The sequence below is a fragment of the Oncorhynchus keta genome, chromosome 4, assembly GCF_023373465.1.
Source record: "Oncorhynchus keta strain PuntledgeMale-10-30-2019 chromosome 4, Oket_V2, whole genome shotgun sequence".
NCBI lineage: Eukaryota > Metazoa > Chordata > Actinopteri > Salmoniformes > Salmonidae > Oncorhynchus > Oncorhynchus keta.
The window spans coordinates 79,219,763-79,247,757 of record NC_068424.1 but is presented as its reverse complement, the minus strand read 5'-3'; the positions used below and the strand labels follow the sequence as shown (position 1 = coordinate 79,247,757).

Here is a 27,995-nt window from a genome sequence, read left to right as displayed (position 1 = left end):
TCCCCTGTCCCAGATCTCCCCTCCCCCTCCCCAGTCCAGATCTCCCCTCCCCCAGTCCCAGATCTCCCCTCCCCCTCCCCAGTCCCAGATCTCCCCCTGTCCCAGATCTCCCTCCCCTTCCCCAGTCACAGATCTCCCCTCCCCCAGTCCCAGATCTCCCCTCACCCTCCCCCAGTCCAGATCTCCCCTCCCCCTGTCCCAGATCTCCCCTCCCCTGTCCCAGATCTCCCCTCCCCCAGTCCCAGATCTCCCTCCCCTCCCCCAGTCCCAGATCTCCCCTCCCCCTGTCCCAGATCTCCCCTCCCCTCCCCCAGTCCCAGATCTCCCCTCCCCCTCCCCTGGCTGGACTGAACCATGTGTAGTTGTTGTTATTGTTGATGTGTTCATTACTTCTTGAACATGTCCTGCAGACGTCCAGGGAGGAACTTGAGGACGGTGTCCAGAATGCTCTCCTCATCCTCGTCGTCCTCGTCTCCGCACCCGGCTGGGATGGCCTTCTTGGCGCGCGTCAGAGACCCCTCACAGGCCTGCTCCATGGCTGCCTTCTCTTCCGCCTCCTTCTCCTCCTTCTTCTTCAGTCCATACTGCGCGGATGAAGGGCAGAGAGTTAACACTATGCAGTATATACTGTATGAGGATGTCACTTTCAAAGAAGTAACGCCCCCCACGCCCCTGTTGAGGTCATATGGTGTTCCACAAGGTTTGATTCTTGGACCTATATTGCCTTCAGAAAGTATTCGCACACTGACTTTTTCCACATTTTGTTGTGTTACAAAGTGGAATTAAAACGCGTTGAATTGACATGTTTTTTTTGTCACCTGCCTACACACCATACCCCATAATGTCAAAGTGGAATTAAAACGTGTTGAATTGACATGTTTTTTTGTCACCTGCCTACACACCATACCCCATAATGTCAAAGTGGAATTATGTTTTAAGATGTTTTTTTTTTACTAATTAAAAAATGTATAAGTATTCAACACCTTTGTTATGGGGCTGTTCAGGAGTAAACATTTATTTAACAAGTCACATAATAAGTTGTATGGACTCGACAAAACCTATTCCCCCTCAGGAGACTGAAAAGATTTGGCATGGGTCCTCAGATCCTTAAAAAGTTATACAGCTGCACCATCGAGAGCATCCTGACTGGTTGCATCACTGCCTGGTATGGCAACTGCTCGGATTCGGAAACCACGGCCCAGTACATCACTGGGCCAAGCTTCCTGCCATCTAGGACCTCTATGCCAGGCGGTGTCAGAAGAAGGCCCTAAAAATTGTCAAAGAATCCAGCCACCTTAGTCATGAACTGTTCTCCCTACTACCGCATGGCAAGCGGTACTGGAGCGCCAAGTCTAGGTCCAAGAGGGTTCTAAACAGCTTCTACCCCCGAGCCATTAGACTTCTGAACAGCTAATCAAATGGCAACGAAGACTATTTGCACCCCCCTTACGCTGCTGCTACTCTCTGTTATTATCTATGCATAGTCACTTTAATAATTCAACCTACATGTACATATTACCTCAATTACCTTGACTAACCATTTCCCCCAGCACATTGACTCTGTACCGGTGCCCCCAGCACATTGACTCTGTACCGGTGCCCCCAGCACATTGACTCTGTACCGGTGCCCCCAGCACATTGACTCTGTACCGGTGCCCCCAGCACATTGACTCTGTACCGGTGCCCCCAGCACATTGACTCTGTACCGGTGCCCCCAGCACATTGACTCTGTACCGGTGCCCCCAGCACATTGACTCTGTACCGGTGCCCCCAGCACATTGATTCTGTACCGGTGCCCCCAGCACATTGACTCTGTACCGGTGCCCCCAGCACATTGACTCTGTACCGGTGCCCCCAGCACATTGACTCTGTACCGGTGCCCCCAGCACATTGACTCTGTACCGGTGCCCCCAGCACATTGACTCTGTACCGGTGCCCCCAGCACATTGACTCTGTACCGGTGCCCCCAGCACATTGACTCTGTACCGGTGCCCCCAGCACATTGACTCTGTACCGGTGCCCCCAGCACATTGATTCTGTACCGGTGCCCCCAGCACATTGACTCTGTACCGGTGCCCCCAGCACATTGACTCTGTACCGGTGCCCCCAGCACATTGACTCTGTACCGGTGCCCCCAGCACATTGACTCTGTACCGGTGCCCCCAGCACATTGACTCTGTACCGGTGCCCCCAGCACATTGACTCTGTACCGGTGCCCCCAGCACATTGACTCTGTACCGGTGCCCCCAGCACATTGACTCTGTACCGGTGCCCCCAGCACATTGACTCTGTACCGGTGCCCCCAGCACATTGACTCTGTACCGGTGCCCCCAGCACATTGACTCTGTACCGGTGCCCCCTGTATATAGTCTCACTATTGTTATTTTCTGCTGCTCTTTAATTACTTGTTATTCTTATCTCTTACTTTTTTTACTTCTCTTTTTTTCTTCTTAAAGCTGCATTGTTGGTTAAGGGCTTGTAAGTAAGCATTTCACTGTAAGGTCTAACCTGTTGTATTCAGCATTTCACTCTGAGGTCTAACCTGTTGTATTCAGCATTTCACTGTAAGGTCTAACCTGTTGTATTCAGCATTTCACTGTAGGGTCCAACCTGTTGTATTCAGCATTTCACTGTAAGGTGAACCTGTTGTATTCAGCATTTCACTGTAAGGTCTAACCTGTTGTATTCAGCATTTCACTCTGAGGTCTAACCTGTTGTATTCAGCATTTCACTGTAAGGTCTACCTACACCTGTTGTATTCAGCATTTCACTGTAAGGTCCAACCTGTTGTATTCAGCATTTCACTGTAAGGTCTACTACACCTGTTGTATTCAGCATTTCACTGTAGGGTCCAACCTGTTGTATTCAGCATTTCACTGTAAGGTCTACCTACACCTGTTGTATTCAGCATTTCACTGTAAGGTCTACTACACCTGTTGTATTCAGCATTTCACTGTAAGGTGAACCTGTTGTATTCAGCATTTCACTGTAGGGTCCAACCTGTTGTATTCAGCATTTCACTGTAAGGTCTACTACACCTGTTGTATTCAGCATTTCACTGTAAGGTGAACCTGTTGTATTCAGCATTTCACTGTAGGGTCCAACCTGTTGTATTCAGCATTTCACTGTAAGGTCTACTACACCTGTTGTATTCAGCATTTCACTGTAAGGTGAACCTGTTGTATTCAGCATTTCACTGTAGGGTCCAACCTGTTGTATTCAGCATTTCACTGTAAGGTCTACTACACCTGTTGTATTCAGCATTTCACTGTAAGGTGAACCTGTTGTATTCAGCATTTCACTGTAGGGTCCAACCTGTTGTATTCAGCATTTCACTGTAAGGTCTACTACACCTGTTGTATTCAGCATTTCACTGTAAGGTGAACCTGTTGTATTCAGCATTTCACTGTAGGGTCCAACCTGTTGTATTCAGCATTTCACTGTAAGGTCTACTACACCTGTTGTATTCAGCATTTCACTGTAAGGTGAACCTGTTGTATTCAGCATTTCACTGTAGGGTCCAACCTGTTGTATTCAGCATTTCACTGTAAGGTCTACTACACCTGTTGTATTCAGCATTTCACTGTAAGGTGAACCTGTTGTATTCAGCATTTCACTGTAGGGTCCAGAACCTGTTGTATTCAGCATTTCACTGTAAGGTCTACTACACCTGTTGTATTCAGCATTTCACTGTAAGGTCTACTACACCTGTTGTATTCAGCATTTCACTGTAAGGTGAACCTGTTGTATTCAGCATTTCACTGTAGGGTCCAACCTGTTGTATTCAGCATTTCACTGTAAGGTCTACTACACCTGTTGTATTCAGCATTTCACTGTAAGGTGAACCTGTTGTATTCAGCATTTCACTGTAGGGTCCAACCTGTTGTATTCAGCATTTCACTGTAAGGTCTACTACACCTGTTGTATTCAGCATTTCACTGTAAGGTGAACCTGTTGTATTCAGCATTTCACTGTAGGGTCCAACCTGTTGTATTCAGCATTTCACTGTAAGGTCTACTACACCTGTTGTATTCAGCATTTCACTGTAAGGTGAACCTGTTGTATTCAGCATTTCACTGTAGGGTCCAACCTGTTGTATTCAGCATTTCACTGTAAGGTCTACTACACCTGTTGTATTCAGCATTTCACTGTAAGGTCTACTACACCTGTTGTATTCAGCATTTCACTGTAAGGTGAACCTGTTGTATTCAGCATTTCACTGTAAGGTCTACTACACCTGTTGTATTCAGCATTTCACTGTAAGGTCTACTACACCTGTTGTATTCAGTATTTCACTGTAAGGTGAACCTGTTGTATTCAGCATTTCACTGTAAGGTCTACTACACCTGTTGTATTCAGCATTTCACTGTAAGGTCTACTACACCTGTTGTATTCAGCATTTCACTGTAAGGTCTACTACACCTGTTGTATTCAGCATTTCACTGTAAGGTGAACCTGTTGTATTCAGCATTTCACTGTAGGGTCGAACCTGTTGTATTCAGCATTTCACTGTAAGGTCTACCTGTTGTATTTGGCGCATGTGACAAATATAGTTTGATTTGATTTGACTCACTCTATGTGCAATAATAATGTTTACCATGATTTTTGAATGACTACCTCATCTCTGTACCCCACACACAAAATGATCTGTAAGGTCTCTCAGTTGAGCAGTGAATTTCAAACACAGATTCAACCACAAAGACCAGGGAGGTTTTCTAATGCCTCACAAAGAAGGGCACGTATTGGTAGATGGGTAAAAATAAGAATTCTAACATTGAATATCCCTTTGACCATAGTGAAGTTATTAATTACACATTTACATTTACATTTAAGTCATTTAGCAGACGCTCTTATCCAGAGCGACTTACAAATTGGTGCATACACCTTATGACCACCAGTGGAACAGCCACTTGCATCTAAATCTTGTTGGGGGAGAAGGGGGGTGAGAAGGATTACTTACCCTTACTTACCCTATCCTAGGTATTCCTTGAAGAGGTGGGGTTTCAGGTGTCTCCGGAAGGTGGTGATTGACTCCGCTGTCCTGGCGTCGTGAGGGAGTTTGTTCCACCATTGGGGGGCCAGAGCAGTGAACAGTTTTGACTGGGCTGAGCGGGAACTGTACTTCCTCAGTGGTAGGGAGGCGAGCAGGCCAGAGGTGGATGAACGCAGTGCCCTTGTTTGGGTGTAGGGCCTGATCAGAGCCTGGAGGTACTGAGGTGCCGTTCCCCTCACAGCTCCGTAGGCGAGCACCATGGTCTTGTAGCGGATGCGAGCTTCAACTGGAAGCCAGTGGAGAGAGCGGAGGAGCGGGGTGACGTGAGAGAACTTGGGAAGGTTGAACACCAGACGGGCTGCGGCGTTCTGGATGAGTTGTAGGGGTTTAATGGCACAGGCAGGGAGCCCAGCCAACAGCGAGTTGCAGTAATCAAGACGGGAGATGACAAGTGCCTGGATTAGGACCTGCGCCGCTTCCTGTGTGAGGCAGGGTCGTACTCTGCGGATGTTGTAGAGCATGAACCTACAGGAACGGGACACCGCCTTGATGTTAGTTGAGAACGTCAGGGTGTTGTCCAGGATCACGCCAAGGTTCTTAGCGCTCTGGGAGGAGGACACAATGGAGTTGTCAACCGTGATGGCGAGATCATGGAACGGGCAGTCCTTCCCCGGGAGGAAGAGGAGCTCCGTCTTGCTGAGGTTCAGCTTGAGGTGGTGATCCGTCATCCACACTGATATGTCTGCCAGACATGCAGAGATGCGATTCGCCACCTGGTCATCAGAAGGGGGAAAGGAGAAGATTAATTGTGTGTCGTCTGCATAGCAATGATAGGAGAGACCATGTGAGGTTATGACAGAGCCAAGTGACTTGGTGTATAGCGAGAATAAGAGAGGGCCTAGAACAGAGCCCTGGGGGACACCAGTGGTGAGAGCGCGTGGTGAGGAGACAGATTCTCGCCACGCCACCTGGTAGGAGCGACCTGTCAGGTAGGACGCAATCCAAGCGTGGGCCGCGCCAGAGATGCCCAACTCGGAGAGGGTGGAGAGGAGGATCTGATGGTTCACAGTATCGAAGGCAGCCGATAGGTCTAGAAGGATGAGAGCAGAGGAGAGAGAGTTAGCTATAGCAGTGCGGAGCGCCTCCGTGATACAGAGAAGAGCAGTCTCAGTTGAATGACTAGTCTTGAAACCTGACTGATTTGGATCAAGAAGGTCATTCTGAGAGAGATAGCGGTAGAGCTGGCCAAGGACGGCACGCTCAAGAGTTTTGGAGAGAAAAGAGAGAAGGGATACTGGTCTGTAGTTGTTGACATCGGAGGGATCGAGTGTAGGTTTTTTCAGAAGGGGTGCAACTCTCGCTCTCTTGAAGACGGGAGGGACGTAGCCAGCGGTCAGGGATGAGTTGATGAGCGAGGTGAGGTAAGGGAGAAGGTCTCCGGAAATGGTCTGGAGAAGAGAGGAGGGGATAGGGTCAAGCGGGCAGGTTGTTGGGCGGCCGGCCGTCACAAGACGCGAGATTTCATCTGGAGAGAGAGGGAGAAAGAGGTCAGAGCATAGGGTAGGGCAGTGTGAGCAGAACCAGCGGTGTCGTTTGACTTAGCAAACGAGGATCGGATGTCATCGACCTTCTTTTCAAAATGGTTGACGAAGTCATCTGCAGAGAGGGGAGGAGGGAGGGGGGAGGATTCAGGAGGGAGGAGAAGGTGGCAAAGAGCTTCCTAGGGTTAGAGGCAGATGCTTGGAATTTAGAATGGTAGAAAGTGGCTTTAGCAGCAGAGACAGAGGAGGAAAATGTAGAGAGGAGGGAGTGAAAGGATGCCAGGTCCGCAGGGAGGCGAGTTTTCCTCCATTTCCGCTCGGCTGAGTCGTCGAGCCACGGAGCGGGAGGGGAGGACCGAGCCGGCCTGGAGGATAGGGGACATAGGGAGTCAAAGGATGCAGTAAGGGAGGAGAGGAGGGTTGAGGAGGCAGAATCAGGAGATAGGTTGGAGAAAGTTTGAGCAGAGGGAAGAGAAGATAGGATGGAAGAGGAGCGAGTAGCGGGGGAGAGAGAGCGAAGGTTGGGACGGCGCGATACCATCCGAGTAGGGGCAGTGTGGGAAGTGTTGGATGAGAGCGAGAGGGAAAAGGATACAAGGTAGTGGTCGGAGACTTGGAGGGGAGTTGCAATGAGGTTAGTGGAAGAACAGCATCTAGTAAAGATGAGGTCAAGCGTATTGCCTGCCTTGTGAGTAGGGGGGAAGGTGAGAGGGTGAGGTCAAAAGAGGAGAGGAGTGGAAAGAAGGAGGCAGAGAGGAATGAGTCAAAGGTAGACGTGGGGAGGTTAAAGTCGCCCAGAACTGTGAGAGGTGAGCCGTCCTCAGGAAAGGAGCTTATCAAGGCATCAAGCTCATTGATGAACTCTCCGAGGGAACCTGGAGGGCGATAAATGATAAGGATGTTAAGCTTGAAAGGGCTGGTAACTGTGACAGCATGGAATTCAAAGGAGGCAATAGACAGATGGGTAAGGGGTGAAAGAGAGAAAGACCACTTGGGAGAGATGAGGATCCCGGTGCCACCACCCCGCTGACCAGAAGCTCTCGGGGTGTGCGAGAACACGTGGGCGGACGAGGAGAGAGCAGTAGGAGTAGCAGTGTTATCTGTGGTGATCCATGTTTCCGTCAGTGCCAAGAAGTCAAGGGACTGGAGGGAGGCATAGGCTGAGATGAACTCTGCCTTGTTGGCCGCAGATTGGCAGTTCCAGAGGCTACCAGAGACCTGGAACTCCACGTGGGTCGTACGCGCTGGGACCACCAGGATAGGGTGGTCGCGGCCACGCGGTGTGGAGCGTTTGTATGGTCTGTGCAGAGAGGAGAGAACAGGGATAGACAGACACATAGTTGACAGGCTACAGAAAAGGCTACGCTAATGCAAGGAAATTGAATGACAAGCGGACTACACGTCTCGAATGTTCAGAAAGTTAAGCTTACGTAGCAAGAATCTTATTGACTAAAATGATTAAAATGATACAGTACTGCTAAAGTAGGCTAGCTGGCAGTAGCTGCGTTGTTGACACTACACTAATCAAGTCGTTCCGTTGAGTGTAATAATTCTACAGTGCTGCTATTCGGGGGCTAGCTGGCTAGCTAGCAGTGTTGTTTACGTTACGTTGAGTTAAAAGAACGACAATAGCTGGCTAGCTAACCTAGGAAATCGGTCTAGACTACACAATTATCTTTGAAACAAAGACGGCTATGTAGCTAGCTACGATCAAACAAATCAAACCGTTGTACTGTAATGAAATGAAAATGTGATACTCCCTGACCGGTGATTGAATTCGAAACAAAATGTGATACTACCTGTGAATGCGACCGGGTTGTTGAGTTCTATTCAGTAGACGTTGGCTAGCTGTTAGCTGTTAGCTGTTGGCTAGCTAGCAGAGTCTCCTACGTTAAGGACGACAAATAGCTGGCTAGCGAACCTCAGTGAATTAAGATAATCACTCCAAGGCTACACACACTAAACTACACAATTATCTTGGAAACAAAGACAGCTATGTAGCTAGCTAACACTGAACTAATCAAGTCGTACAGTTGAGTGAATAGCACTACAGTGATGCTAATCTGTGTGCGTTAGCTAGCGTTGCTAGCTCCTGGGCGAATACACTTTGGATGGTGTACCAATACACATAGTCACTACAAAGATACAGGTGTCCTTCCTAACTCAGTTGCCAGAGAGGAAGGAAACCGCTCAGGCATTTCACTATGAGGAGATTGGCAACTTTAAAACAGTTACAGAGTTTAATGGCTGTGATAGGAGAAAACTGAGGATGGATCAACAACACTGTAGTTACTCCTCAATAACAAATCTAAATGACAGAGTGAAAAGAAGTACGCCTGTATAGAATAACAATTTTACAAAACATGCTTCCTGTTTGCAACAAGGCACTAAAGTAATACTGCAAGAAATGTGGCAAAGTAATTCACTTTTTGTCCTGAATTCAACGTTTTTATTTCGATACAACACATTACTGAATCATGTTATGGGTATGATTGTAATTTTGGGGAGTTTTCAAGGATAAAATAAAATATGGAATGGATCTAAGCACAGGTAAAATCCTAGAGTAAAACCTGGTTCAGTCTGCTTTCTACCAGACACTGGGAGATGAACTCACCTTTCAGCAGGACAATAACCTGGTTCAGTCTGCTTTCTACCAGACACTGGGAGATGAACTCACCTTTCAGCAGGACAATAACCTGGTTCAGTCTGCTTTCTACCAGACACTGGGGGATGAACTCACCTTTCAGCAGGACAATAACCTGGTTCAGTCTGCTTTCCACCAGACACTGGGAGATGAACTCACCTTTCAGCAGGACAATAACCTGGTTCAGTCTGCTTTCTACCAGACACTGGGAGATGAACTCACCTTTCAGCAGGACAATAACCTGGTTCAGTCTGCTTTCTACCAGACACTGGGGGATGAACTCACCTTTCAGCAGGACAATAACCTGGTTCAGCCTGCTTTCCACCAGACACTGGGAGATGAACTCACCTTTCAGCAGGACAATAACCTGGTTCGTTCTGCTTTCTACCAGACACTGGGGGATGCACTCACCTTTCAGCAGGACAATAACATAAAACACAAGGCCAAATCTACACTAGAGTTGATTACCAAGCGGTCAATGAATGTTCCTGAATGGTTGAGTTACAGTTTTGTCTTAAATCTACTTGAAAATCTATGGCAAGACCTGAAAATAGTTGTCTAGAAATGATTAACAACCAATTTGACAGAGCTTGAAGAATTTTGAAAATAATAATGGGCAAATATTGTACAGTCCAGGTGTTGAAAGCTCTTAGAGACCCAGGTGTGGAAAGCTCTTAGAGACCCAGGTGTGGAAAGCTCTTAGAGACCCAGGTGTGGAAAGCTCTTAGAGACCCACCCAGACAGTCTCACCACTGTAATAGCTGCCAAAGGTGATTCTAACATGTTTTCTAACACATGTTTTCTAACATGTAATTCTAACACACAACTCATGGGTGTGAATACTTATGTAAATGAGACATTTCTGTATTTAATTTTCAATAAATTAGCAAAAATGTCTACACACATACCCCTTATGGATTAGACACAAAATATATTTAATCCATTTTAAATTCAGGCTGTAACACAACAAAATGTGGAATAAGTCAAAGGGTATGAATACTTTCTGACGGCTCTGTACATTATTTCTAATTTACATTAAAGGGGCAATCTAGGATTAAAAGAACAACAAAACACATTTTTATGTACAGTATACAGGTGAAAGTTGGGGCTGGAGAAATGTAAGAGTTTTTTAAAGGGGGGCGGGGGGGGGCTACATTGAATGTAAAATAGTTTCAGACTAGTTTGTGGACTGCTGCAGTGCTCACCTTGTCTCTGATGGACTGTCGTACGACTTCTCTTTCTGCCTCCATTTTCCGGTGCTTATCCTTCCTCTCCTCTTCCTGTTGTCTCAGTGCCTCCTGTCTCTCCTCCTCTTCCTCCTTCTTCTTCTTCGCGACCTCTGGATCCTTCTCCTCCTCTCCTCCTAACATTTTCCCCATGTCTTTAGTGGCCCCTTGAGGAAACAGTCACACACACAGAGCCAGAAGTCATTCAAATAAAATACTGTAGACAGGTGTGTGCCCTTTCCAAATCATGTCCAATCACTTAAATTTACCACAGGTGGACTCCAATCAAGTTGTGGAAACATTTCAAAGGTTTTTTCAATAGAAACAGGATGCACCTGAGCTCAATTTCGAGTCTCATAGCAAAGGGTCTGAACACGTAAACATGTACGTAAACATGTAAAAAAAAGGTATTTGTGTTTTTAATTTTTAAAACATTTGCAGAAATGTGTAAAAACTGTGTGTAGATCAACAAGGAAAAAAAAAATCGAATACATTTTATAATACGGCTGTAACGTAACAAAACGTAGAAAAGGGGGCGGGGTCTTGAATACTTTCCAAATGCCCTGTATATGATCATCCAGGGCGGCAGGGTAGACTAGTGGTTAGAGTGTAGAGTCGGCAGGGTAGCCTAGTGGTTAGAGTGTAGAGGCGGCAGGGTAGACTAGTGGTTAGAGTGTAGAGTCGGCAGGGTAGCCTAGTGGTTAGAGTGTAGAGGCGGCAGGGTAGCCTAGTGGTTAGAGCGTTGGACTAGTAACCGGAAGGTTGCAAGTTCAAACCCCCGAGCTGACAAGGTACAAATCTGTCGTTCTGCCCCTGAACAGGCAGTTAACCCACCGTTCCTAGGCCTTCATTGTAAATAACAATTTGTTCTTAACTGACTTGCCTAGTTAAATAAAGGTAAAATAAATAAAAATAAGGCAAAGATCTATTGAAAGAAGAGTGATGAATTCCCTCCTTAGAACGCTAAAGGGTACTTTCAAGCTTCAAGAATGAGATATTAATCAATTAGGCCTAATTCAGTTAAGGTCCATTTGAAGTAAAAAGAGAGGGTGGTCGTAGTGAGATTTCCATGAACTTGCTGGATCGAATCCCTGAGCTGACAAGGTAAAAAAAATCTGTCGTTCTGCCCCTGAACAAGGCAGTTTAACACACTGTTGTTATGCCCTGACCATAGAGAGCCCTCGGTTCTCTATGGTGTTTAGGTCAGAGCGTGACTAGGGGGGGGTGTTCTAGTCATTCTATTTCTATGTTGCTGGTTGGCATGGTTCCCAATTAGAGGCAGCTGGTAATCGTTGCCTCTAATTAAGGGATCATATGTAGGAAACCCTTTCTCCCACCTCCATATTGTGTTTTGTGTATTTGCATGTAGCACCACTGATGTCACAGTTCGTTGCTTGTTCATTGTTTTGTTTGGAAGTTTCGCTTTATTAAAAGATGTGAAACTTTAATCGCGCTGCGCCTTGGTCTGTCTCTCCTGCCGATCGTGACAACTGTTCCTAGGCCGTCATTGTAAATAAGAATTTGTTGCCTAGTTAAATAAAGGTTAATTAAATACATTTAAAAAAAAACTGTGGCTATGAATGTGCAATGTACATTTTATACAGTATAAACAAAGATGTTGTTCATCATTCTTAAAGGCCCAGTGCAGTCAAAAATGTGATTTTCCTATGTTATATATATTTCCACACTGTACGGTTGGAATAATACTGTGAAATTGTGAAAATTATGATAATACACTTTTAGTGTTAGAGCTGTGTAACAAAAAAAACACAAAAAAAAACACCTGAAATGTCAGCCTGTTTTGGCGGGATGGAGTTTTGGCCTGCCTGGTGACATCACCTGTCGGTAAATGAGTTAATAGACCAATAATAAACAGTGCTCCAAACTTCCCAGAGTAAGGCAAACAACTTCTTCAAGGTCTCAGAGGGAGTGACGTCAACGATTGAAATGCTATTAGCGCACGCCGCTAATTAGCTAGCCATTTCACACCGGTTACAGAGACAGCCTCTCTCTCCATTGGATATCACTGTCATTGTCCTTTTGCACATGTCCTCCCCGTCCCTTGTGTCCAGCTTGCCCTACACCATACCGTTAGTAGTTGGGTCACCATTTGTCCTTCCACACAAAGAATGCAATTTGGAGCTAAGTGCTAAAGTGGTCTTTCGTCATACATTCTTTGACTTGATGGTAATTATTTTTTTAATACCTCAATTATATATTCTAACAAAGCTCTCGTTTGATATATTCAGAGGAATGGGAAGGACACAGACTGGGACAAATCATCTTTCAACAGTCTTATGAATCACCATAACTAACCCTTTGACTGCATGGCAAAAAGCGTGTTTTGTATAGCCTAGCGTGAAAACGGATAGAGAGAGAGAGAGAGAAGGGGGAGAGAGAGAGAGACAGAGAGAGAGAGAGTGGGGAAGGAAGAGAGAGAGAGAAGGGGGAGAGAGAAGGGGGAGAGAGAGAGACAGAGAGAGAGAGAAGGGAGAGAGAGAGGGAGAGACAGAGAGAGAGAGAGAGAGAGAGAGAGAGAGAGAAGGGAGAAGGGAGAGAGAGCGGGAGAGAGCGGGAGAGAGAAAAACAGGGGACATGGCCCATTGGCTTCCACAGGCTGCTAGTCAAAATGCTGTTGCTGCTGAAAAATGTGTTAGGGACAGGGGGAAGATTGGAGAATGGAACTCATTTGAATAATGGATGACCCTCATTGGTAAATCATGCCCTCGTATGTCAAAAGTAAACCTAAATGTTGGACACTTTGGGATTAACTTTTAAAATGATGACCAGCATCAAGAAGAGCTAATGAAGATGAACTGTAGCTGTATTCTATGATAGAGAACTGTATTCTATGATAGATATAATTGTATTCTATGATATATATAACTGTATTCTATGATAGAGAACTGTATTCTATGATATATATATATATATATAACTGTATTCTATGATAGAGAACTGTATTATATGATAGATATAACTGTATTCTATGATATATATAACTGTATTCTATGATATATATATATATATATGTAACTGTATTCTATGATAGAGAACTGTATTCTATGATAGATATAGCTGTATTCTATGATATATATATATATTAATATATATCTATAACTGTATTCTATGATAGATATAACCGTATTCTATGGTAGATATAACTGTATTCTATGGTAGATATAACTGTATTCTATGATTTAACTGTATTCTATGATAGATTTAACTGTATTCTATGGTAGATATAACTGTATTCTATGGTAGATATAACTGATTTATATATATATATATATATATATATATATATATATATATATTTAACTGTACCCCCAGCCCCCCAGAGCCCCATCCTAACTCAGCCCTCCATCTCACAGCCTCAGCCCCCCACCCCCCCAGCTTTCCCCCAGCTCCAGTCTCAGGCCGCCATCAATCCCCCATCCCCAGCCTCCCAGGCCAATGACATTACAATCTGCACCAAGGCCAGACCAACCACATGAAAGGTCATCCCACGGCCACCGCCCCTTTCCAGGAAGGCAATTTGCACCAAGCCCATCAGCGGAAAGGAGGATTGGATTGACAAGAGAGGTCTAAATGTAGTTTTATTACCTATAGTTATTCAACTGGTTGACCCAAATCAGGAAGTTGATTTAAGAATGCATTGACCTCTAGACAGAGTTCACCCGCAGTGACAAGTAAATCTACACAGCTTTTACACAGCAGGTAGCCTAATGTTTAGAGCGTTGGACTAGTAAGCGGAAGTTTGCTGGATCGAATCCCCGAGCTGACAAGGTAATAATCTGTCGTTCTGCCACTGAACAGGCAGTTAACCCACTGTTCCCCACTAGGCTGTCATTGTAAGTAATAATTTGTTCATAACTGACTTGCCTAGTTAAATAAAGGTTAAATAAAAAAGTATTAGATATAAATGATGGAACTGTATCTGAGGTTGAGTTGACTATAGATATAAATGATGGAGCTCTATCTGAGTCTATAGGTTGAGTTGACTATAGATATAAATGATGGAGCTCTATCTGAGTCTATAGGTTGAGTTGACTATAGATATAAATGATGGAGCTCTATCTGAGTCTATAGGTTGAGTTGACTATAGATATAAATGATGGAGTTCTATCTGAGTCTTTAGGTTGAGTTGACTATAGATATAAATGATGGAGCTGTATCTGAGTCTATAGGTTGAGCTGAATATTGCTTCTCTCTGAGAGCTAGAACCAGAAACTGGTCATAAATTGTGAGCATTTAATTCCTAAATACTGATCATAGCTTTACATTACAGTATGTTGTCTACAATAAGTTTACCAGGCAACTTGTTTGACTTGTTTATAGTTTAGCAGTTCTTCCAAATTCAGTTTGTATTTTCAAGATGTCAAGAGGTACGTGCTCCACTGAGGACAAACATCAGATCCCACGCATGGTGAACAGATGTCCATAATATTGACACGTTCATATAGCAGTGTATACAGTACTTACCACCTAAGGCTTGCTTCATCACAAAATTCATGGTTCCTTCTGATACTCTGGTCTTCTACAGACAAACACAACTGTGCATTTAGTCGCCTCTTCTTTACCAGGTCTCTGTTGCCTTCCTCAGTCTGTGTTTACCTCTTGATCCAACCTGTGGAGACAAAGGAGAGAGAAAGACAAACCAGTTTACCGGAAGATGTTGGCAAAGGATATGGACAGGGGCTAGGTATGGTTGAGGCGGTAGGGCTTGTGTGTGTGTGTGTGTGTGTGTGTGTGTGTGTGTGTGTGTGTGTGTGTGTGTGTGTGTAGAGCATAAAGATGTTTCAATCTCTATGTCAATACATCATCACTGAGCTCTATTAGAATATAGTATTTCTAGCTCTATTAGAATATAGTATTAGAATATACTAGAATATACTAGAATATAGTATTTCCTGCTACAGTATATCCTCACTGAGCTCTATTAGAATATAGTATATTTCCTGCTACAGTATATCCTCACTGAGCTCTATTAGAATATAGTATATTTCCTGCTACAGTATCTCCTCACTGAGCTCTATTAGAATATAGTATATTTCCTGCTACAGTATCTCCTCACTGAGCTCTATTAGAATATAGTATATTTCCTGCTACAGTATCTCCTCACTGAGCTCTATTAGAATATAGTATATTTCCTGCTACAGTATCTCCTCACTGAGCTCTATTAGAACAGAGTAGATTTCCTGCTACAGTATCTCCTCACTGAGCTCTATTAGAACAGAGTAGATTTCCTGCTACAGTAAACCATCACAGCTGCTGCTGGATATTTCACCTCCCAGACGTCACTCTGGTCCCCCATTGAAAGACAATCCCATTCCCCAGAGGCCCCTAGGATCAATATTAAGGGTACTCTTTTTTGTTGTTGAGAGGCGAGGGGTCATAAGTGGTTTGGGATGACAGTGACTATGTGCTTGAGACCCAGAGGGGTTAAGAGAAGAGCCTCATGTCCATAAACACACAGTGGGCCTGATGAGCTCCAGTCAAGAGCTGTTGAGATGTAGGCTTGCGTCCCAAATGGAACCATGTTCCTTATATAGTGCACTACTTTTAGGGCTCTGGTTAAAAGTAGTGCACTATGTAGGGAATAGGGTGTACTTTGGGATGCATCCCATATTCTATAGGGCATCAGCACTGAGCTGAGTGCTCGCCCTGCATTAGCCACTGCTACTCTTCATCTGGGAAAGGTATCTCCAATTAACAAGAACGTATTATAATGGAGATAGTGGCAACAACATTAGAACAGAGTGTTTTTATATTCTGGTTACTTGTTGTTATAGAGTAGAACTCTATGCGGGTGTAGATGGTTGTTGTCATAGAGTAGAACTCTGTCCAGGTGTAGATGGTTGTTGTCATAGAGTAGAACTCTGTGCAGGTGTAGATGGTTGTTATTATAGAGTAGAACTCTATGCAGGTGTAGATGGTTGTTGTCATAGAGTAGAACTCTGTGCAGGTGTAGATGGTTGTTATTATAGAGTAGAACTCTGTGCAGGTGTAGATGGTTGTTATTATAGAGTAGAACTCTGTCCAGGTGTAGATGGTTGTTGTCATAGAGTAGAACTCTGTGCAGGTGTAGATGGTTGTTATTATAGAGTAGAACTCTGTGCAGGTGTAGATGGTTGTTATTATAGAGTAGAACTCTATGCAGGTGTAGATGGTTGTCCAGGTGTAGATGGTTGTTGTTATAGAGTATAACTCTATGCAGGTGTAGATGGTTGTTGTCATAGAGTAGAACTCTGTCCAGGTGTAGATGGTTGTAGAACTATATGCGGGTGTAGATGGTTGTCCAGGTGTAGATGGTTGTTGTTATAGAGTAGAACTCTATGCAGGTGTAGATGGTTGTTGTCATAGAGTAGAACTCTGTCCAGGTGTAGATGGTTGTAGAACTATATGCGGGTGTAGATGGTTGTCCAGGTGTAGATGGTTGTTGTTATAGAGTAGAACTCTATGCAGGTGTAGATGGTTGTTGTCATAGAGTAGAACTCTGTCCAGGTGTAGATGGTTGTAGAACTATATGCGGGTGTAGATGGTTGTCCAGGTGTAGATGGTTGTTGTTATAGAGTAGAACTCTGTCCAGGTGTAGATGGTTGTTGTTATAGAGTAGAACTCTATGCGGGTGTAGATGGTTGTTGTCATAGAGTAGAACTCTATGCAGGTGTAGATGGTTGTTGTCATAGAGTAGAACTCTATGCGGGTGTAGATGGTTGTCCAGGTGTAGATGGTTGTTGTCATAGAGTAGAACTCTATGCGGGTGTAGATGGTTGTTGTCATAGAGTAGAACTCTATGCGGATGTAGATGGTTGTCGACTCTACAACCCCAAGAAGTCAGTCCAGACCCAGTTTTTTTTAATCAACGGCAAACTTGATGACCCTAAAAAGCTTCAAGTTGATAGGCCATTGTGAAATGGATTTACAAACGATTTAAATGGACACGTAAAATCTGATTTCCTGATTTATCAATAACTCAGTCATCTCTTAACCAATCCCTTATCACACCCTGACCATAGTTTGCTTTGTATGTTTTGGTTGGTCAGGGTGTGAGCTGAGTGGGCATTCTATGTTACATGTCTAGTTCTATGTTTGGCCTGATATGGTTCTCAATCAGAGGCAGGTGTTCGTCATTGTCTCTGATTGGGAACCATATTTAGGTAGCCTGTTTGGTGTTGGGTTTTGTGGGTGATTGTCCTTGTTACTGTCTCTGTGTTACTTTGCACCAGTATTAGGCTGTTTCGGTTTTCGTTTATTGTTTTTGATTCGTGTTTACTTTGTTTCATTAAACATGGATCGCAATATCCACGCCACATTTTGGTCCGCTTCTCCTTCACCTCAGGAAAACCCTTACATCCCTTAGCTTTGTTGTTATTTGGACTCGTGGTTCACGAGAAGAACTTTTCCAAAATATCCAAGATGTAGGAAAATCTGTCCTGACGGGCCATATGGGTTTCTTGAGGCAAATCTGTTCAGCACGAGGAAAAACAACTTCATACAAAGTTTCAAGTCTCTAGGTCAGGGGTATTCAAACTCGGGGGTCGTAGGGGAACTGCAGTGGGGTTGCCAAATATACAGTATATAAACTGTACTGTCAACTGCGTTTATTTTCAGCAAACTTAACATGTGTAAATATTTGTATGAACATAACAAAAGATTCAACAACTGAGACATAAACTGAACAAGTTCCACAGACATGTGACTAAGAGAAATGGAATAATGTGTCCCTGAACAAAGGGGGATCAAAATCAAAAGTAACAGTCAGTATCTGGTGTGGCCACCAGCTGCATTAAGTACTGCAGTGCATCTCCTCTTCATGGACTGCAACAGATTTGCCAGTTCTTGCTGTGAGATATTACCCCACTCTTCCACCAAGGGACCTGGAAGTTCCCGGAAATTTCTGGGGGGAATGGCCCCTGCCCTCACCCTCTGATCCAACAGCTCCCAGACATGCGTTGAGATGGCCTGCAATGACAACAAGCTCAGTCCGATAATGCTGTGACACACCGCTCCAGACCATGACGGACCCTCCACCTCCAAATCGATCCCGCTCCAGAGTACAGGCCTCGGTGTAACTCTCATTCTGCGACTCGTCAATGAAGAGCACTTTTTGAGAGCCCTTTTTGTAATCGAACCCACAAATGCTGATGCTCCAGATACTCAACTAGTCTAATGAAGGCCCGTTTCATTGCTTCTTTAATCAGAATAACAGTTTTCAGCTGTTCTAACATAATTGCAAAAGGGTTTTCTAATGATCAATTAGCCTTTTAAAATGTAAATATCATTGTAACACACCTTGTCTTCAGTGACGCTCCTTTAAAGGTTGATGAATCTAATGACTATATTTGGGGAGAAACAATGAATACAGCACCTGTGTGTTCCGTACAGAGCTCCAAACGGTCTTCCCTCCTACTGCACTCTGATTGGCTGAAACAAGCCAGATAGCTTTACAGTGACAGGTTTTAGGGGTTGCTACCAGGACAACCACTTCTTACATCAGCTAGAGGCAGTGAGAGAGAAGGGAACCCAGAACCATTGTTCTGTCAGGATAGGAGGTGAAACAGTAGCAGCTGCAGGACCAGACCAGGTCAGAGAGGAGGAGGACGAGGAGGACCAGGTCAGAGGAGGAGGAGGACCAGGTCAGAAAGGAGGAGGAGGAGGAGGACCAGGTCAGATAGAAGGAGGACCAGGTCAGAGAGGAGGAGGAGGACCAGGTCAGAGAGGAGGAGGAGGAGGAGGAGGAGGAGGAGGAGGAGGAGGAGGAGGAGGACCAGGTCAGAGGAGGAGGAGGACCAGGTCAGAGAGGAGGAGGAGGAGGAGGACCAGGTCAGAGGAGGAGGAGGACCAGGTCAGAGAGGAGGACCAGGTCAGAGAGGAGGAGGAGGAGGAGGAGGAGGAGGAGGAGTCCCAGGTCAGAGAGGAGGAGGAGGAGTACCAGGTCAGAGAGGAGGAGGAGGAGTACCAGGTCAGAGAGGAGGAGGACCAGGTCAGAGAGGAGGAGGAGGAGGACCAGGTCAGAGGAGGAGGAGGACCAGGTCAGAGGAGGAGGAGGACCAGGTCAGAGAGGAGGAGGACCAGGAAGAGGACCAGGAAGAGGAGAACCAGGTCAGAGAGGAGGAGGAGGAGGAGGAGGAGGACTAGGTCAGAGAGGAGGAGGAGGACCAGGTCAGAGAGGAGGAGGAGGAGGAGGAGGAGGAGGAGGAGGAGGAGGAGGAGGACCAGGTCAGACAGGAGGAGGAGGACGAGGAGAGAAGGAGGAGGAGGACCAGGTCAGACAGGAGGAGGAGGAGGAGGACCAGATCAGAGAGGAGGAGGAGGAGGAGGCATGAGATGCTTACTAAGCGAGGCCCATCATAGTGAGGCCCATGGTAGCGAGGCCCATCGTAGTGAGGCTCATGGTAGTGAGGCCTATCATAGCGAGGCCCATGGTAGTGAGACCCATCATAGCGAGGTCCATGGTAGTGAGACCCATCATAGCGAGGCCCATGGTAGTGAGACCCATCATAGCGAGGCCCATGGTAGTGAGGCCCATCATAGCGAGGCCCATCGTAGCGAGGCCCATGGTAGTGAGGCCTATCATAGCGAGACCATGGTAGCGAGGCCCATCATAGCGACGCCCATGGTAGTGAGGCCCATAGTAGTGAGACCTATCAAAGCGAGGCCCATCATAGCGAGGCCCATGGTAGTGAGACCCATCATAGCGAGGCCCATGGTAGTGAGGCCTATCATAGCGAGGCACATGGTAGTGAGACCTATCATAGAGAGGCCCATGGTAGTGAGACCCTAACATAGCGAGTCCCATGGTAGTGAGGCCCATGGTAGTGAGGCCTATCATAGGGATGCCCATGGTAGTGAGACCCTATCACAGCGAGGCCCATGGTAGTGTGACCCATCATAGTGAGGTCCATGGTAGTGAGACCTATCATAGCGAGACCTATCAGTGCTTCTACAATGATTGTGGACCAGAGCAGAGCATTACTCTGCATAAGAGCAGAAAATATTTTTAGATAGGTCTCAATAACATTTTTTCAGTCATCTGTCTGGTATTGTACTGTCCCAGTCTCAACAACATCTCTCAGTCATCTGTCTGGTATTGTACTGTCCCAGTCTCAACATCTCTCAGTCATCTGTCTGGTATTGTACTGTACCAGTCTCAACAACATCTCTCAGTCATCTGTCTGGTATTGTACTGTCCCAGTCTCAACAACATCTCTCAGTCATCTGTCTGGTATTGTACTGTCCCAGTCTCAACAACATATCTCAGTCATCTGTCTGGTATTGTACTGTACCAGTCTCAACAACATCTCTCAGTCATCTGTCTGGTATTGTACTGTACCAGTCTCAACAACATCTCTCAGTCATCTGTCTGGTATTGTACTGTCCCAGTCTCAACAACATCTCTCAGTCATCTGTCTGGTATTGTACTGTCCTAGTCTCAACAACATCTCTCAGTCATCTGTCTGCTATTGTACTGTCCCAGTCTCAACAACATCTCTCAGTCATCTGTCTGGTATTGTACTGTCCCAGTCTCAACAACATATCTCAGTCATCTGTCTGGTATTGTACTGTACCAGTCTCAACAACATCTCTCAGTCATCTGTCTGGTATTGTACTGTCCCAGTCTCAACAACATATCTCAGTCATCTGTCTGGTATTGTACTGTACCAGTCTCAACAACATCTCTCAGTCATCTGTCTGGTATTGTACTGTACCAGTCTCAACAACATCTCTCAGTCATCTGTCTGGTATTGTACTGCCCCAGTCTCAACAACATGTCTCAGTCATCTGTCTGGTATTGTACTGTACCAGTCTCAACAACATCTCTCAGTCATCTGCATGGTATTGTACTGTGGCGCTAATTTGTTTGTCTGGAGTGGTTCAATGAGCCCACAATGGGTTTTCTCCTCCTAGTGAAATAAAAGAGAGAAAGCCAAGTGCTGCTGGCCGGTAAGTGGCCTATCGGCGACCTCAGAACCAGGTTCCTGGGGTTTGTTAGTGGCCTACCGGCGACCTCAGAACCAGGTTCCTGGGGTCTGTTAGTGGCCTATCGGTGACCTCAGAACCAGGTTCCTGGGGTCTGTTAGTGGCCTATCGGTGACCTCAGAACCAGGTTCCTGGGGTCTGTTAGTGGCCTATCGGTGACCTCAGAACCAGGTTCCTGGGGTCTGTTAGTGGCCTATCAGCGACCTCAGAACCAGGTTCCTGGGGTCTGTTAGTGGCCTATCGGTGACCTCAGAACCAGGTTCCTGGGGTCTGTTAGTAGCCTATCGGTGACCTCAGAACCAGGTTCTTGGGGTCTGTTATTGGCCTATCGGCGACCTCAGAACCAGGTTCCTGGGGTCTGTTAGTGGCCTATCGGTGATCTCAGAACCAGGTTCCTGGGGTCTGTTAGTGGCCTATCGGTGACCTCAGAACCAGGTTCCTGGGGTCTGTTAGTGGCCTATCGGTGACCTCAGAACCAGGTTCCTGGGGTCTGTTAGTGGCCTAACGGTGACCTCAAAACCAGGTTCCTGGGGTCTGTTAGTGGCCTATCGGTGATCTCAGAACCAGGTTCCTGGGATCTGTTATTGGCCTATCGGTGACCTCAGAACCAGGATGCATACAAAGCCCTCCTCCGCCATCCCTTCGGCAAATTCGTCCACGACGCCATCTTGTTCCTACCGTCTTTTTGGCAGAAACTCAAACAGGATGTAACAGAGACTAGACCCATTCAACGCTGGTCTGACCAATCGGAATCCACGCTTCAAGATTGTTTTGATCACGCGGACTGGAATATGTTTGGGTCAGCCTCAGAGAACAACATCGACTTGTACTCTGACTCTGAGTTTATAAAGAAGTGCATTGGAGATGTTGTACCCACGGTGACAATTAAAACCTACCCAAAACAGAAACCGTGGATGGATGGAAGCATTCGCGCAAAACTAAAAGCGCTAACCACCGGTTTTAACCATGGAAAGAGGTCTGGGAATATGGCTGAATATAAACAGTGTAGTTATTCCCTCCGCAAGGCAATCAAACAAGCAAAATGCCGATACAGGGGCAAAGTGGAGTTGCAATTCAACAGCTAAGACACAAGACGTATGTGGCAGGATCTACAGGAAATAATGGACTACAAAAAGAAAACCAGCTACGTCACGGACACTGACGTCACACTTCCAGACAAACTAAACACCTTCTTTGCCCGGTTTAAGGATAATACAGTGCCACCGTTGCGGCCCGCTAACAAGGACTGTGCCCTCCCTCTCTCTCCCTCTCTAAAACATTTAAACGTGTTAACCCTCGCAAGGCTGCTGGCCCAGACAGCATCTCTCGTCGCGCCCTCAAACTTTTACAGATGCACAATCGAGAGCATCCTGTCGGGCTGGATAACAGCCTGGTACGGCAACTGCACCGCCCTGAACCGCAAGACTCTCCAGAGGGTGGTGCGGTCCGCACAATGCATCACCGGGGGGGCAAACTACCTGCCCTCCCAGACCTCAACCACCTGAGCCACAGCCTGTTCACCCTGCTATCATCCAGAAGGCTAGGTCAGTACAAGTGCATCAAAGCTGGGACCGAGAGACTAAATAACAGCTTCTATCTCAAGGCCATCAGACTGTTAAATAGCCATCACTAGCCGGCTACCACCCGATAACTCAAACCTGCATCTTAGAAGCTGCTGCCCTATATACATAGACATGGAATCACTGGTCACTTTAATAATGGAACACTAAATCAATTGATTGCCTTACAGAGGGAATAACTACACTGTTTGCATTTGACCATATTCCCAGTCACTTTGCCATGGTTAAATGCGGATGCTGCCATCTATCCAATATTTTTGGTTTGGTTAGATTTTAATAGTCACAGTGGGAACAACATCCTCTGTATACTTCCTGATGAACTCAGTCACTATGTCCATATACAAGTCAATGTTATTCTCAGAGGCAACATGGAACATATCCCAGTCTGCATCATCAAAACAATCTTGAAGCATGGATTCCGATTGGTCAGACCTGCGTTGAATAGACCTTAGCACGGGTACTTCCTGTTTGAGTTTCTGCCTATAGGAATGGAGGAGCAGAAAAGAGTTGTGATCTGATTTGCCGAAAAGGAGGGCGGGGGAGGGCCTTGTAGCCATCCCGGAAGGGGGAGTAACAATGGTCGAGAGTTTTTGAAGCGCGAGTTCTACAGGCAATGTGTTGATAGAACTTCAGCAGCGTTTTCCTCAAATTTGCTTTGTTAAAATCCCCAGCTAAAAATATATGCGCCTCAGGATATGTGGTTTCCAGTTTGCACAAAGTCCCGTGTAGCTCCTTGAGGGCCGTTGTGCTATCGGTTTGAGGTTGAATATACACCGCTGTGACTATAACTGAAGATAATTCTCTTGAGAGGTAATATCTGCAGTGTTGTGAAGAATGTGAACATTTCAGCTCATTGAACAACACCCCTGGTGTCTTGTCTCATTGCCCCCCTGCTGAGAGGTGCCAAAGCAGAGTAGTGGCGATGGTTTGAGTCTCACTTGGAGGTCCTGGGAACTCCCTCCCTCTACACGGTGGGGTCTATATAGCCTCTGTCAAAATGATGCAGTGTTCTCATCTTCAACACCTAGCGTAATAACAACAGTGTTGATCTGTACTGTTAGGCTACCGTAAACACTACACAGGAAAATATTAATGACGTGCTGCTAACTACTTGTGGAAACAATAATTGACCATTTTGAGGGTATGCCAACACCAATCCATTATCATAATTTGACTATCTCAGTTTGTCTGCGAATGAATATGATGTCACTACAGTGTATGTTACTGTGCTGTGTGTGTAGATTACAAGCTCTCTCCATGCAGTTCTTAGGGACCACCAGCATACCATTTCAGCTACAGATTACAAGCTCTCTCCATGCAGTTCTTAGGGACCACCAGCATACCATTTCAGCTACAGATTACAAGCTCTATCCATGCAGTTTTTAGGGACCACCAGCATATCATTTCAGCTACAGATTACAAGCTCTATCCATGCAGTTCTTAGGGACCACCAGCATACCATTTCAGCTACAGATTACAAGCTCTCTCCATGCAGTTCTTAGGGACCACCAGCATATCATTTCAGCTACAGATTACAAGCTCTATCCATGCAGTTCTTAGGGACCACCAGCATACCATTTCAGCTACAGATTACAAGCTCTCTCCATGCAGTTCTTAGGGACCACCAGCATACCATTTCAGCTACAGATTACAAGCTCTCTCCATGCAGTTCTTAGGGACCACCAGCATACCATTTCAGCTACAGATTACAAGCTCTCTCCATGCAGTTCTTAGGGACCACCAGCATACCATTTCAGCTACAGATTACAAGCTCTATCCATGCAGTTCTTAGGGACCACCAGCATACCATTTCAGCTACAGATTACAAGCTCTCTCCATGCAGTTCTTAGGGACCACCAGCATACCATTTCAGCTACAGATTACAAGCTCTCTCCATGCAGTTCTTAGGGACCACCAGCATACCATTTCAGCTACAGATTACAAGCTCTCTCCATGCAGTTCGTAGGGACCACCAGCATACCATTTCAGCTACAGATTACAAGCTCTCTCCATGCAGTTCTTAGGGACCACCAGCATACCATTTCAGCTACAGATTACAAGCTCTCTCCATGCAGTTCTTAGGGACCACCAGCATACCATTTCAGCTACAGATTACAAGCTCCCTCCATGCAGTTCGTAGGGACCACCAGCATACCATTTCAGCTACAGATTACAAGCTCCCTCCATGCAGTTCTTAGGGACCACCAGCATACCATTTCAGCTACAGATTACAAGCTCTCTCCATGCAGTTCTTAGGGACCACCAGCATACCATTTCAGATACAGATTAGAAGCTCTATTCATTATCTGGTACCATTTCAATTACAGATTAGAAGCTCTATTCATTATCTGGTACCATTTCAGCTACAGATTAGAAGCTCTATTCATTATCGGGTACCATTTCAGCTACAGATTAGAAGCTCTATTCATTATCTGGTACTATTTCAGTTACAGATTAGAAGCTCTATTCATTATCTGGTACTATTTCAGTTACAGATTAGAAGCTCTATTCATTATCTGGTACTATTTCAGCTACAGATTAGAAACTATATTCATTATCTGGTACCATTTCAGCTACAGATTAGAAACTATATCCATTATCTGGTACTATTTCAGCTACAGATTAGAAACTATATTCATTATCTGGTACCATTTCAGCTATAGATTACAAGCTCTATCCATGCAGTTTTTGGTACCACCAGCATACCATTGCAGCTACAGATTAGAAACCATATCCGTTATCTGGTACTTCAGCTCTAGAAGATCTATTCAACTACAATCAGCTCCTCTGGTCAAAAGTAGTGCACTATATAGGGAATAGGGTGCCATTTGGCACTGGTTAAAAGTAGTGCACTATATATGGAATAGGGTGCCATTTGGGAAACACCATGTCTACTGGGTACTGAAATACAGACTGAACCTGATCCTTTGGACCTGTATGACAACATCCTCACCACGGGCTCCTAAAGGGATCATTTGTCCAGGTAATTGTAACAGGAGTTTTTATGGTTCAGCAGCTCAGTCCCTGCCTGCAGCTAGGCTGGGCCTCTTTCTTTCTTTTTTCTCCCTCTCCCTCTCCCTCTCCCTCTCCCTCTCCCTCTCCCTCTCCCTCTCCCTCTCCCTCTCCTCTGCTGCACTGCTAACAGAATAGAACGCACACAGGAATCGTCAAACCATCTCCACATCTGTCATCTACAGCCCACTTTTGACAAGATGATTAATCTCCTTCCAACTAGGTGACAGGCAAGCCTGGGTGGCAGTTTACCCTCGGCATCTGCTGGAGGCTGTAGGCTAGTATTACAGCTATACAATTATTACAACATATACTGTAGGTGTGTTACACGAACCTTTTTTTGTATTGGATGTATAGAATGCAATCTATGTAGTCTTAAAAGTGATTGAAAGGTTGTGGATGAGCTCACTGAATTTCATGAAATCTTTATCCACAATGTTCTCGCACTTAACATGAACGAGGATTACATGAATGAACTGTAGGGTTGGCTGCCTCCAAGCTCTGATAGGCTACTGTACACGCACTTTTCTGAAGCCTATATACTTATGTATTCTCTCTCTCTCACACACTCTCACACTCACCCACCCACAAAGTGTGAGTGCATATAGCATTAATATTTAGGCTAATCCATTCAGCATAACATCAAATATTTAAGGTGTCCATAACGTGAGATCTGGTCCATTTCAACAGACGGGTAACCTACACCCTCAACAAAAACACATGGGTCTACGCATACAACATACCTATATAAAAATGCATGTATAACTTGAACAACCCAATCAATACATGTTCAGACCGATCGCTCATCGAGTAGAGCGTCTCAGTAGGCTATCTAATGCACGCACAACAACCGTCTGTTGACGGAAAACATCAGCGCCACACACGCATCACTCTTTTCTCCCCCGCCGCTCAATAGCTTTGAGGAGGACACACGTTTTCCCCCCACCTACTATGGCGGTAAAATAAGCAACAACCATGATCACTCTTTACATGTTTTTCTAACAACATGGTGCTGAAAGTAACAACTCAACACGCCTTGAAACCAGCGCGTGCTCAACCCTCTCTCCATTGTCGACTCCAGTTCGCACCACCAGTAGCCTAGCTGGTTTCAGTACCAGGCGAAAGTGGAAAGTCAAAACGTGTTCCCAGCTATGGTACACACCCGTTCCCCAGTGATCGGAGAAAGGGGTGCGTTATATGAGTTGTTTTACAAACCTTGGAGCAGCTGAAGAAAGTCAGGCGGCGTCTCTCTCGGTCCCCAACCAACCAGTCTGTCTGTTCTCCACCGTTTGGTGATGAGTAGTATCGCCCGCCCTCAGCCCCGACCACCCCTTCACTATTCACACTTCCACTTCAAGCTACTCCAAAAATACAACAAACAAAAAAATCACAATTTACACAGTTCACATTTTTTGTATCTCCTAGAATTGTTGAAATCTGGATGTAGTGCATTTCATGGACACCAAATGGTTATTTCTGGTCATGGATGTGACTTTTTGTGAAATAATTTTCATGGAATCAAAGCCTAAGGGTTAACTTGCTTTAGAGATGGATAAAGACAGTTTACATTGTGTTGTTATATCGTTATTTAGGACCCAATATGCTATTTGGCAGACTTCAGTAGAGAACCTACAGGCCTACAGAACAGGCAGACTTCAGTAGAGAACCTACAGGCCTACAGAACAGGAAGACTTCAGTAGAGAACCTACAGGCCTACAGAACAGGCAGACTTCAGTAGAGAACCTACAGGCCTACAGAACAGGAAGACTTCAGTAGAGAACCTACAGGCCTACAGAACAGGCAGACTTCAGTAGAGAACCTACAGGCCTACAGAACAGGAAGACTTCAGTAGAGAACCTACAGGCCTACAGAACAGGCAGACTTCAGTAGAGAACCTACAGGCCTACAGAACAGGAAGACTTCAGTAGAGAACCTACAGGCCTACAGAACAGGCAGACTTCAGTAGAGAACCTACAGGCCTACAGAACAGGAAGACTTCAGTAGAGAACCTAC

General features: G+C 45.5%; 2 protein-coding genes across 3 annotated transcripts in view; both read right to left on the bottom strand.

Moving 5' to 3' along the window:
• Nucleotides 1-344: 344 nt before the first annotated feature.
• LOC118372906 (complexin-2-like) lies at nt 345-27,333 on the bottom strand. Its single transcript, XM_035758941.2, has 4 exons — nt 27,198-27,333; nt 14,890-15,034; nt 10,384-10,571; nt 345-584 (listed from the first exon to the last, which is right to left on the bottom strand). Exons 2-4 carry the CDS (start codon nt 14,918-14,920, stop codon nt 387-389), a joined length of 417 nt encoding a protein of 138 aa, XP_035614834.1. The 5' UTR covers nt 14,921-15,034; nt 27,198-27,333; the 3' UTR covers nt 345-386.
• The window catches only part of LOC127929211 (uncharacterized), a 49,094-nt gene continuing 26,054 nt past the window's right edge, over nt 4,956-27,995 (bottom strand). The window contains exons 1-2 of one of the 2 annotated variants that reach the window (XM_052517089.1): nt 5,916-6,491; nt 4,956-5,766 (exon numbers count right to left, since the gene is read on the bottom strand). In XM_052517089.1, the coding sequence (XP_052373049.1) occupies nt 4,972-5,721 (750 nt within the window). In that variant the 5' untranslated portion in view covers nt 5,722-5,766; nt 5,916-6,491 and the 3' untranslated portion in view covers nt 4,956-4,971. Of the gene's footprint in view, nt 5,767-5,915; nt 6,492-27,995 lie in introns of those variants that run through there. The other variant, XM_052517090.1, reaches the window with a different exon arrangement.